This window comes from Dermacentor variabilis, chromosome 10 (assembly GCF_050947875.1).
Source record: "Dermacentor variabilis isolate Ectoservices chromosome 10, ASM5094787v1, whole genome shotgun sequence".
Lineage (NCBI taxonomy): Eukaryota > Metazoa > Arthropoda > Arachnida > Ixodida > Ixodidae > Dermacentor > Dermacentor variabilis.
The window spans coordinates 46,314,813-46,327,333 of NC_134577.1; the positions used below are offsets into that span (position 1 = coordinate 46,314,813).

Genomic DNA, 12,521 nt, shown 5'->3' on the forward strand with positions numbered 1-12,521 from the left:
TTTGAATACACGACATAAACCACGTTGACGACAGCGACTCATCTCCAGCAAGCAAAGCAGAAGCTGTGGCCCGGACAAACAATGCTTGCCTTTGGCGATATTGATACACATAACTGGATGAGTACAGTTTGGGCTTGGTAGTTAAAGGGTTAAATACAAAATGCAAACAGTACAGTTACTAAGTGCAGCAATGCAAAGTGCCTTGTCATGAAGCCACAATGAACTTCAGCAGAAGAGCTGTAACGAGAGCTGTGACGGCTAAATGATCAAAACAAGTTCATTACTGCAGCTTCACACCACGTGTGCTTTTTTTTTTTTTTTTTTTTTTTTGTAATGATTCAAGCATGGTTCCTACTCACAACTCTAGGAATTGCATTCGGGAGTCACATGTGTTAAAATGTGCTGCGATTTTTCACTTCAGCGCAATGTAACATGTGCCAATGAGTTTAAGCAGTTTAGGCAGAGAGCTCTCACTTTGGCAAGCTTCTGGCCTTTCTCCTCGTCAACGCCAATGCTGGTCGTGCAAAAGATTGGGACGACAACTTTGTCCAACGACTGCTTCAACCCATCAGCGTTCTTCCGCACGCTGCAAAAGAGGTCCAGGAGCATGACATTTTTCCTGCGCATGCCACAGCACAACCGAAAAAAGGAAAAGCTTTTTTTAAAAGAATTCAGGCAAAAGAAAGAGGAAGACGGTCGGGTTTGCGAATAACGAAACGAAAGGGGAATCCAAAGAACTGGCTAATTTACCAGTGGTGCAAGACATCATTGATCAAGTACACAATGTGCAGTTTCATGTCAAAAGGAGCGCCCGGCACGGTGACCCTGAGGGAGAGAGACAACAGAACATCAAGGTCATCACAAATAGCAGAGAATGCAACTAGCTTCTTTAAGCGGTAATACGTTAACATGCGGTGCACACAACAAAAGCAAAGTGCACGCTCCTGGCATTTAAACAAAATTTGTTCAGTGCGAAGTCGTGAAGCAAGCTAGTGGTAACAGCAAGTAAACAGGCTACGACGACACAGAGACACCAATCCCTGAACGACGCCGCAGGAGAGTGCGGCACAGTCAAGGAAACAGAATGCAAGGTGGTCTTATCTTTGCTTACTTCTTGAGGAGATACTGGCATATTAGCTCATTACGTTGGGGGGTGGTTGAGTGAGAAAAAATCCAGCCCTTTCCTGCCTGTAAAAGGAAGGACTCGTATTTTTGAGACAAAGCATTACAAGAGAAATATTTCTCAAGAGAACACACACACACACACACAAAACATTGCTACAACTACAGAACAGTCAGGTAGTATTTTTTTACTAATCAATATTTATCAATTTCTAAGTGTAGGTACATGTAGCGGTGATAAATTATGCAGTCGACTCGGGTCAATTCAGACTTCTAGAAGAATAAATATTTTTGTTCAAAATAACAGAAGTTTCTAATTGTCCAAAGCTGAATATGCTCCAAAGCAGAATTATCCGTGAACAGATGTACGACCCAATCCCAGCAACCAGACCGTTTAGGTCAGGTGAGTGGCGCCATCTTGTGGTGGCACCTAACATGGCCGATGTGAAGGCTCCTTAGTGGTCTCCATCAAGATTCAAAGGAGCCTGAGAATCAAACATGGGTATGTTTTGGCTATTTGCCTTTTTCAAACAACTCCAGACCAGGGAAGCCAAATATGAAAGCCTTGTCGCAACAGCATAAAAATACCTCGGAGACAATGATGACTGATGAAAGTTTCAAGGCTGGCCCGAATTCCAATTCATTCAAGAGTGAATTGTCACGAGTTGACTGTAGCACATGACTTAATGGCAAGTGACCAGAGATTAAATATTAGTATGTTTCAGCTTGATTCAAAGTAAGATAAACATTTCAGATAGCTTGTCCATCACTTTTCTACTTCTTCAGAAAAATGCACTCATTAGCCTTTCTATTAAACAACTGTCAAATGGGCAATTGTGAACTCTTGAGATAAGTCAGTACCATGAGACTTCATAAATGGGTTCTGCCTTAAAGGAGTTGTCATCACGTGTCATAGTCTCTAAGAAGTTTTTAACACGAGCTACTGAGAAGCCATTAGGCGTTTGTCAAGTTATTCAAAGCAAAATAGGCTCAGCATAGTAGAACAAATGGCTCAAAACAATAAAATGTAAGCAGGAATTCTAGAGCAAACTGGTAGAGTTTCACTAAAGGCTGCTGGCTAAAGAGCGAGGTCTTTGCCCATGTAGCATGGAGCAGAAAAAGCAACAGTCTTTAGGCACGTTAGTAAACTGTCTACAGCAGCAAGCATGCTTCCATTGTTTTACATTTTTGACAGCAGTGTGAAACTTGCACTTAATAATTCTAGAGCAGAGGGCGGCCATTGACAACACTGCTGGCAAGGCGTACACTAAAGTGTTAAATGTGGGGAAAATGACTAAAGTAAAAATGTGCCAGACCTTCATTAAAATTATGCACAAGCCAGTACAACTCATAAACAAATGTTAATTAGCGCTGAAGCATTGCAAGCATTCCTTACAAGTTTCTATATCCCTATTAGGTACATCCAGAATACGCATGCTCACCGAAATGGCATCCTTGGTGCAAGACTCAATGATAGGCTGAAGGATCTTATCCAATTCTGCAATCTCTATGTCGCAGCTCTTTGCCTGAGCCATCAGCTTGTCATCTTGGGCCTTTCGTATGGCCTCGTCTAACTGCACCTGAAAGACAAAACAATACCAGACATTAGATATAAGAAGTGTCAAAAGAACCATGCAACAATGAAAATTTTTGAGACAAAAAGGTATTGAAGAGCTTTAGCACAGCAAAGATATACTGGCATAGATGAAAATATAATTAAATAATGGGGTTTCACATCCTGAAATTGTACAGTGGGTTACGGGGGACGTCATGGTGGGCTACAGATCAATTTTCACCAGCAGGTGTTCTTTATATTGCACCTAATTGTAGGTGCACAAGCGATTATTTTTTTTTTTTTTTCAATTCGCACCCATTTGAAATGCAGCTATCAAAGCAGGGAGCCAAAGCCAAGACATTGTGCTTAGCAGCGCAACACCATAACCACTAATACCCTGGTCACACAGAGTACTTTAGGTCACGATCGTGCTGAGCCGGGACTGAATTGCTTGACCGCAAAAGGCTCCTTTCCGCAACTTGCATAAAGAAGCCAATTGCGATTGAGCTTGCTTGCAGTCGTAAGGGCCTCGCGTGAACGAGATATAAGCCACCACGGTGGGTTGTACTCGCACAGACCTACATTAGAGAAATATAATATGGTATGGAAATGGGAAGGTGTAGGAAAAGAAAAGTCAAGCCCTTTGGATACCCTTATTCTTCTGGTTCAAAGAGAATTATGCAATGTAGTAGTGTTCCCAATGCATTGCGACTGATCACAAGGACAAGGTTCACAGGTACAGGGACCTTAAATGAACAGCAGTTGCCCACAAGAAAGCCTCAGCCTGGAGCCAATGTTCTGACATGGTTACTTGTCTCTGTCACTTGTCTTCGCGACGAAGGTATCCCTTTGTCAAAACATTGGCTCTGGGCGTCATTTGATTGTGAGACCCCCCCGCTCCCGATTAACTGAGATATACGACGCAGTGGCAATACAGTGTCGTGCTACATTACTTCAATGCTACTTGTCGCATTAATGTCCAACCATTCTGAGTTCATTCTGCTGGAATTTCTAGCTTCAGCATGTACCAACCGGCCCAAGTTAGCACTCACCTGTTGCTGCTGCAAAAGGACCTGGTGTTGCGCGGCCAAGTTGACCTCGCTCTGTCGTATCTGCTCCTGGATCTCCTGTACCTGCTGCTGCAGCTGGGCGAGCGCCACATTGGACGTTGCCTGCCATGGCATGGGACCCGGCGGAGCGCCTGCTGCCGTCGGAGGCACCTCCTCTTTTGGCTTCAATGCTGCGCCACGAGATGTACAACAGCAAAGGAGTTTGTTAAAAACACTCTGAGGCTTCTTGTGCCAAAACCATGATCTGATTATGAGCATGTGAAGGTAACAGATAATGAAGTCAATGAAAACAAGGAGAAATCATTCGCAGTTTTGAAGGACGTGTAGAAATAAGCTAAAAGGAGACGAAAGCGGGTGAAAAAACAACTTGCTGCCGCTGGCCACCAGACCCCAAAGGCACTGTTTGGTTCCGGGCATATCTCGCCAAGCATGCTTTACTTCCACAAGTGAATCCATGGAATACCGCACCATGCATTTCTCCTCTGCAGATTAAGGACTGGCTCTCGTGCCTCACTTTGTCATGCCCATGTCTCCTTTGAAGCTTTTCCTCTGGGGACAAGAAAGCCATGGCACGAATACCGAACAGGCTACCCTCGGAAGCATAACTGCAATTCTGAGCAGGCAGAGTGAAAGAGTAGGGTTGTAGATTACTATGCAGAAGACAAAGGTAACATTCAATAGCCTAGCAAGAAAATGAGAATTCATGATTAGGCATCAGCCTCAAGGACCCGTGCAAAAGTATGTTTATCTAGACCAATTACTCGCAGGGGACCCTGAACATGAGAACTAAATCTACAGAAGGATAAAAATCGGCAGGAGCTTATATGGCAGACATTACAAAGTCACGATCAGTAGCTTATTGATATCTTTGAAAAGAAAATTGTCTAATAATTGCATTCTACTAGTACTCACATACGGAGCAGGGTCTTGAAAGTTATTAAAGAAGCTTGAGAAAAGGTTAGGGACTGTCCAATGAGCCATGGAACGAAAGATGTTAGGCGAAACATTAAAAAGATAGGAAGGAAGCCGTGTGGAGTAGAGAGCAAATAGGAAAAGCCATTCTTCTAGTTGACATTAAATGGAAAAAATGGAGCTGGGCAGGCCACGTAATGCATGTGGGAGATAACTGGTGGTCTATTACGAGTTACAGAATGGGTGCCAAGAGAATTGAAGCACAATTGAGGATGGCCGAAAATTAGGTGGTGTGATAAAATTTGGAAATTTGAGGCATAAGGGGGGGTGAGAACGCGCAACGCAGGAGCAATCGGAAGTCCATGTGAGAGGCCTTTGTCCTGCAGTGGACATAAATACAGGCTGATGATGATGGCTCTCAGAACCAGTGCACCCGTAAACTGGGCCGGTCTTGAAACCAGAGCCCCGATTTGTGTCACAGACAACAACAGACATTTACATTTTTACTGATGTCTCTATAACTAGTTATCGCCAGTAGAATAACTATATCTTGGTGCTAGATGTGAAAGTCTAGAATGACCAAAGCAGCTTAGCATAAAGCTGCAATTGCAGGCAAAGTTAGTGAAAACACTCTAAGCATTTTTGAAAAGCCAGTGAGGAGTTAAGAATGTAATGCTACCCCTAATGCCATGTAATAAATAATGAGAAGTTTAGCCAATCATGGGGTTGGTAGACAAAATTATTGATGCAAGAGCCAACAAATTTTTTTTTTTTCACTAGACAGTACTTGAGCAAAGTTTTATCATTTTCACCTGTGCTTAACGCCAATTGGTCAATAGAAGTTTCTTCAGTCCAGCAATCACAGCCTAGTTATAAAGTCAAGTGAATGAATATATGAAGAGAAGAAAATGCTTATATGAATAACCAACTACCATGTCCACATCTGATGGACTAAGCTGTCAGTCACACGTCACCAAACACAAAAGTATGGCAGCCAAAAATCATGACAGAAAATTTACTAGACAAGCAATAGGCAGGCAAGCAAACACATACCAGCAACAGGCTGCGATAAGCTTCAGAAAACTGTTACTACCACAACCAGTGAATCTATCACAATACAAGTCGTCATATACTGAAAAGACTTTGTGCCAAAAAACAACACACACAAGAAAGAAGACAACACCACGGGCGCTTTCTTGTGTGTGTTGTTTTTTGGCGCAAAATCTTTTCAGTATGCAAGATCATCAACTAGCCCAGCAGTTAACTCCTCTAAAGTCGTCGTAGCACAATTCTAAAATTGACTGGCAAAATTTCTGCTCCGTAAAGTCGAAATCTTAAAAGCGTTATCTAAGAACACAGCAGATATTTAGAGAGATATCATTAATGACAACAAGCAAAACATAAAACTACCAATTCGTTCAGGCTTTACAAGACAATTTGCTCTTAGTTCTGTATCCAACATATTCTTATGCTAGCATATATTTTATTAGAAAACATTAAGCCAATTGAAAACTGAGAAGATAAAAATAGAGTAGTTACAACTAAATTAAAGAAGCCATATTTTCTGCAGCCCTTGCTTACCCTTGTTGCCAAAAATATTGTACACACAAAAAAAAATTGGGAGAAATATTGCATAAATTTCATCTAAAGAACTAAAGCCACATGTCAGATTTAAGCTTGCAAGCATGATGGCTAAATGACTCAGACCAAAGGGGCACTATTCACAGTTCCTACTTGCTCCTCAAACATGCAGTCTGTTGTGTGAAAAATGTGTAAGATGCTTACATGGCACAAGAGACATCAAACAGATGAGGGAGATTGGCACACAACAATGATAACAAGAAAATGTTCAAAAAAGAACAGCAATGCCAACCAACACATCCACAAAAGTAAGAGAATTGGCACTTCTTCCTCTTCTTCACACGGTTTGTTCTAACCACTTCTTCTTCTTTGTTCTCAACGCAAGGCTGATTATAGTATTGATCACTACTTTATCTTGCGTATTCACAGCTTATTTTTCATCTTGGGTTATACATTTATTTTCCTTTTTCAATCATATTACCACCTGATTCGTGGCCTATATCACCATAGTGGGTTTGTGCCATTAATTGAGGCTTCATCATCATCATCACCAAGACTGTAGGCCAGCTATGTTTTTATGAATCCATAAATTAGCTTTTCTTGATGCACGAATCCATGAACTACCTTGTCCCATATAGCCAGCAAATTTGAAGTGCAGCATATTACAATATGGTGTTGCTTTCATAAAGCACTGAACACTGGAGGCATGCAAGATGTCTTTGAAGTTAATCATTTAACAGAACTACTTTTGACGTTAGGATGGATAGTTGGGCGTGTTGGTTAAGCATGATCTCTAAAAAAAAGGTGGACAAAGAAGGAACACACGCCCTGTGCGTGTGTGTGCGTTCCTTCTTTGTCCGCCATCATTTTAGCGCCTTCACTTCAGATCATACTTTTGACGAGCTGAACTTATCGTTCACACTTGATAAGCCAAGCTCATGACGAAAAGGGTTAAAACGCCATTTTTGATAAAACAACAATCACAGACATGGGAGTGGCACTTGGTCTTTTAGAGCAGCTTAATGAACAGAAATAATCGGAGTTTGGAATAGGAATATATGTTTTTGAAGCACAAATACTTGCTGTTTAAAGCACGTAAACAATGCTCTGGAGAGGAAACTTCTCTCTGGTGCAATGTGAAAGCTTCGCATGCAGTTAATGAATAAAGACACTGTATAAGTTAGTACCTTCGAAAAATTGTATGTTTTATTTAGTATGCTAAGATGCAACTTTTTTTTCCTGAACTTGCTGTTCTATATTTCTAATCTATATTTAAAGAAATGAAGATAAGCGTAGATTTAGCGCGAATTCACCATTATTTCTGCATTTCAACAATGATTTCATTCTCCTCAAGCTGTCGTTGGCTTCGTTATGCGTTTTATCGGCTAAATGTCTAATCTGACAAATTCATGCCCACAAGTTGATACAACTGTCTACACATCTTTATGATATACAGTAGTGGAAGCACCGCATCCTCGCAAATTAATCATACTGTGCCAGGATAAGCTCATGCACTTACAGCGCATGCTAGTCACAGCGTATGGTTTGCTAGGCGGTTCCATTAACAGCAACATGCCTGCACCGCTGCAAGAAACCGACACATTTTTAGGTCGTGGTCTCTAATATTATAGCTCGTGCAGTATTATTAAAGAATTGGGGTATGCACTACGTTGTCACTATGTATTACTACAATTCAAATTATTAGCTGAGGGAGTTAGTAGCTAAGCAGAAGCATGACTAAGAAGCGCAAGTCGAGATGAAACAGAAATAAGGACGCAACTTTTTTTGTCCTCGCAGGCATAGATGGCATGGCGTTCGTGTTATGTAGCTTGTGTCTCTGTCTACTTCCTTGTCTCGTTTTCGCAATATTCTTTTATGTGTTCAAGCTGCCTAGTCGTAATAAAACATCATATGCACTTGTTGAAACCAATAAGCAACTGTGAAAAAAAGCACATCAAGCATCTGTTCCCTCACAATTATATGTCACCATAATTACATAAAATTATTATTTCTAAACTACTGACACCAGTTGCAAAACACTAATAAAAGATGTGTAGCCACCACTGATGGACTGCAAAGCAACCTCAAATATCTAGCACAAGTAGTAGTACAGAATGCACACGTGCCATGAAAATGCACACAGTGACAAATGAGTGTCAGTAAATAAAAAATGAAAAGAAAAAAAAAACTAAATTTCAGCCAACTAGCCAAAGTATCGGTCCTGTAGCACGTCGGTCCTTCCTACGTTGGCGTCCCAGGATCGCTCCCAGAACAGCTATGATTCATGGCATAGGAATGTGTCAAACGACAAGGGGGACAAATTACAGCTTCGGACACCACTTCACAAGTGCAGCCTGTGCCACAAGTTTCTGGCTCATTACACCAGGTTTTTCATCATCACCAATCGCCTAAGCAATGTGACCTACTCGACTGCTCGTCTCATGTCTAATGGCTGCTGTTCTAAGAAGACACAGCTTGTTCACGTCGCCCGCCTGAAGCACTGTCATCCCCATGACTCTGAGTGTACGTAACAGTTGCTCGCCCAGCAGGCTTCCTCTGTGAAGGGAGAAGCGCTACGTTAAAGTGACATCAAGGACGGAGGAAGAAGAGGACAAAGCGCGTTTGTCTTTGGAGCAGCTCGGTGTCGACGCGGCAACTCTTCTCCCCTTTCTATCAATTCATCTTTAAATAAACGCACCCCATCGTGACAATCTGTACATCACTGAACGATTTTTTGTGCCTGTTATGATTATTCATACTTCCACACAGCACTGCCGCATTCTCCAAATACAGTGTTGGATCCAGAAAGGGAGGAGGGTCCTGGGCCCTGCCTGAGACATGCTCATACACTTCAGCATTGACAGTTGAATGCGCTTACTGGACGGAACAGTGTAGGAGGCGGAAAGCTCCAAGACAACAAAGCTCCAAACATCACGCATGGTATTTTGCAATCACAAGCAACACACATACAATTGCACGATGGGTTAATGCGAAGTGTCGGTGCGAAAAAGAACATCACACTGTTTGAAGTACAGACTACTTCAGCGAAGCACAATACAGAGCAAAATTAGGCATTCTTTTCATACGACTGACATTGTACAAAGCAACAAAAGTAATTTCGAGAGCAAAGGACTTTATCGCAATTGATCTTTTCTGCAACTGTTCGGAGCAGGTGTGTATCAGCGCAGGCATGGCATAACACCTGCGATAAACAATAATTTGGGGCAGCATGTAGCAGCATTTCCTTTACGGTGCAGTTTTGCGCACTTGGCGTGACACTTCCATCACTGCAATCATGATCAAAAGCATTTGAGCCATGTGTACATTTTGGGTTGTGCCTTTACTAAAATCTAGTCAAATAACACCCATTATCCACAGATTCAATAAGAGACATAAAATAACAAATACATTTGACCACCACTATTAGGCATAGTGCAATCCACCGTTCAATGGAACAGGAATGCAAAGCATGCACGAGTTGTCTCTCTTGCATGTGTACAAAACTATCTGGTTTTGAAGCAGCCGATTTGTATTTAATAGAGCTGGCACTTTTCTCCACATACATGCAGAGCACAGACACAGCTTTTGCTGGCACTTGCAGCTCGAGTGCCAGCAAAGCGAAAGCCGAACATTAGAATGTTCCCTCTAATAGTTGATCGCACTGCAAATGCACAGAACAACACAATAGCTTTCTCCCAGCCCGAAAAAAAAATTTTACAGTGGTTATGTCACTTTGGATTCTGACAACTCAGCAAGTCACAATGGCTGCTGCATCAGTGAAACAATGCCTGACACATGACTTCCGACAAGCTAAAGCAATGAGCTTGTGTGTGCAAAGCAGTACCTAAAGTAACACCTGGTTTTTATGCAATGTGCATTTTTATAAAGCCTCTTTGAAGTCCCTAGCAGGTCTTAGTGTAGTAAAGAAAAATCGTAGGAGAAATGCAAGGCGTACAAGAAAGAAAGGTTAAAGGGCACAAGTTGCGCCTTGCTAGCTAGTATACAAAAAATAAAGAAAGAAAGGAAATACAACTGGCCTTGTTAAATCAGCCTAAAGAGCTGTCCGTTTTACTCACAGCTCTGTTGCGTGGCGACCTGGTGCTTGTAGTAGGCGTAGTACTCGCCGCCGAAGAGGAAGGAGAACTTGGGGTTGTCTTTCTGCTTCTGCTTGGTCATTTGCTCAAACTCGGGGCCATTTCGTGCGACAAACTGGGCCAGTTTGTCAATTATATTGCGCAGCTCCTGGTCTGCAAGCAAAACACGATGTGTTAGCAAGGACGTGGTAGGTACGATCATCAGAGCGTACGAACAATTCCACAGCTCGATGGCATCGGTTTATAGAGTCCGTTAATCGGCGCGGTGTCAAACACCACTGCGAGGAAAGAGTGTGCTAAGTACATGGCGTGAAGCCCCGGTTTTCTACCGTATTAACAATGCTAAGAAAGAAGAGAAACGGCAGCTGAAAGGAACAAAGTCGTAATGCCGACTGACCGGCGCGCAATTACGGCTCGGCGGTCGTAAACGGTAAGTTCGCATGGCCTGTAGCGGTCTCACGCCGGTAACTGTGGCGGTGAACTTGGTAGCGCTGATATAGACACAAGGAAACAACCGTTTCGTAAACGTCAGCGTTTGAAGGACGCGTAGGGTCCAAACCGCACCATGAGCGAGTTGTTACACCGGTGCGAGCTACGACTGCGCGCGAAGCGGCCGCCACCGCCTGCAGTCTTCTGCTACCGAACCCCTCCGGACTAGCCCGCGCAGTTTTTAGGGCGCAACGAGATCACACTGTGCGGTTATCGAGTAACGAAGAGCACCAGTTGGTAACCACAACAGCGCAATCACAAATACTCTTTATGCGGTTTCTCCAACGAGATGGATATCAACGATCGGCACATCGTGGGATGAAACGTGCAAGCCGTGAAAGCAGTACATCTCATGGCGAACAAGCAGGAACCGCGTCACGTTGCATCCGCTCCGAGCGCACGGTACGGGCAAAAGGCACGCTCGATAGCTTACCTGGAGGGGCAATGGGCATGTCCATCATGATTGGCATTAAAGGGCACTACGCGAATATTTACAGCTTTCACCGATCACATCCCACAAAAACACTCAACAACGCGCAAACGCTGTGCTGCGATCTGGTGGCCACGCTTCGTAGTCGCCTTTAGCCAGCTTTAGCGGCAGAGCCGGCGAGAAGCAGCATAAATTCTAGTCCCGATGGGTTAAGTTTTAGTCAGGCATCAATTTATAACGTTAATGTGAGCAAAATAAAATTTGCAGCGGATTGATATAAAGTTGCAATAAAGGCTGCCGCCACAAATGTTAACAGCACCAATTGTCATCAGCAGCTGCCAACTCGCTGATGATGACTGTGGTTTCGAGTTCAATTTCTATATAGGGTAGTATTACAGTCAACTACAGTGTACAGTGTTCGCTGTAGTTGTACACCTTTTGCGCTTCAATTTGACGTTAGCACGTTGAAAGCTTAGCACGGCATACTGAGAGGGGATAAATTTTATCAATGGATTACTCTTCTATCAATGGATATTACTCCCTTTGAGGCTTATATCTTGTCCCCAAACAATAATCATCATGCATCCACCTTGCTTGCGTTTCCCCTCTCGAAAACTTGGCGCTCGCTTTTCTCGCTGTCTAGAATGCAGTGTCTAGCTGATAACGCGCACACCGTTCGTGACTAGGAAGTACCGGGCTCACAGCGTTAAAGAAAATGTGAGCAAGACAGATGACGATTACTGTTTGGGGACAAGCCCCAAAGGGTGAAAACTTTTTTTTAGAGTGTAGTCAAGGGTCATCCAAAGGACGCCGAATGTCTTTGTGATTTGGACGTCTCTTGCAGATCCAAATCTTTCGCGTTGTGATTAGATGAACGCACCATGCCACAGAATTAAGTACAAGCAAATTGGCTCTATGCCTAACAATAAGATGCTTGGAGAGGAAAAGTCGCGCTGTTGCATGCCTGCTCCTGCACTGGCGGGGCATTTTACTTTGTTTTTTTAGAGCGATAGCTTTACGTCAGGTACAACGCCAGGTGAAAACGCCTGGTTCCGTAAATCTGACCTTCAAGCTCAGTCAAGGTCGTGGTCAAACTGGGACTTAGCCTGCCACTATACCGGCGGCTGCTCTGTGCGCCGCATGGGCGCCCATGTCTTGAAAGCGATTGTGATGTGGACAAAGAGCGCCTAGTGCGGGTAGCTTCGTATGCGCTGCGCTTTCGACGCTTACTTCGCGTTGAAGCGAGACGCAGCATGAAGGTCAATTCG

General features: G+C 43.2%; 1 protein-coding gene across 5 annotated transcripts in view; it reads right to left on the reverse strand.

Annotated features, from left to right (window-relative positions):
- LOC142560468 (calcium homeostasis endoplasmic reticulum protein-like) overlaps positions 1 to 11,407 on the reverse strand; it is a 60,385-nt gene extending 48,978 nt beyond the window's left edge. For 3 of the 5 annotated variants that reach the window (XM_075672603.1, XM_075672605.1, XM_075672602.1), the window contains exons 1-7: positions 11,257 to 11,407; positions 10,317 to 10,487; positions 3,730 to 3,917; positions 2,565 to 2,702; positions 1,112 to 1,188; positions 751 to 825; positions 475 to 619 (exon numbers count right to left, since the gene is read on the reverse strand). In XM_075672603.1, the coding sequence (XP_075528718.1) occupies positions 475 to 619; positions 751 to 825; positions 1,112 to 1,188; positions 2,565 to 2,702; positions 3,730 to 3,917; positions 10,317 to 10,487; positions 11,257 to 11,293 (831 nt within the window). In that variant the 5' untranslated portion in view covers positions 11,294 to 11,407. Of the gene's footprint in view, positions 1 to 474; positions 620 to 750; positions 826 to 1,111; positions 1,189 to 2,564; positions 2,703 to 3,729; positions 3,918 to 6,444; positions 6,555 to 10,316; positions 10,488 to 11,256 lie in introns of those variants that run through there. The other 2 variants (XM_075672604.1, XM_075672606.1) reach the window with 2 other exon arrangements.
- Positions 11,408 to 12,521: the final 1,114 nt, after the last annotated feature.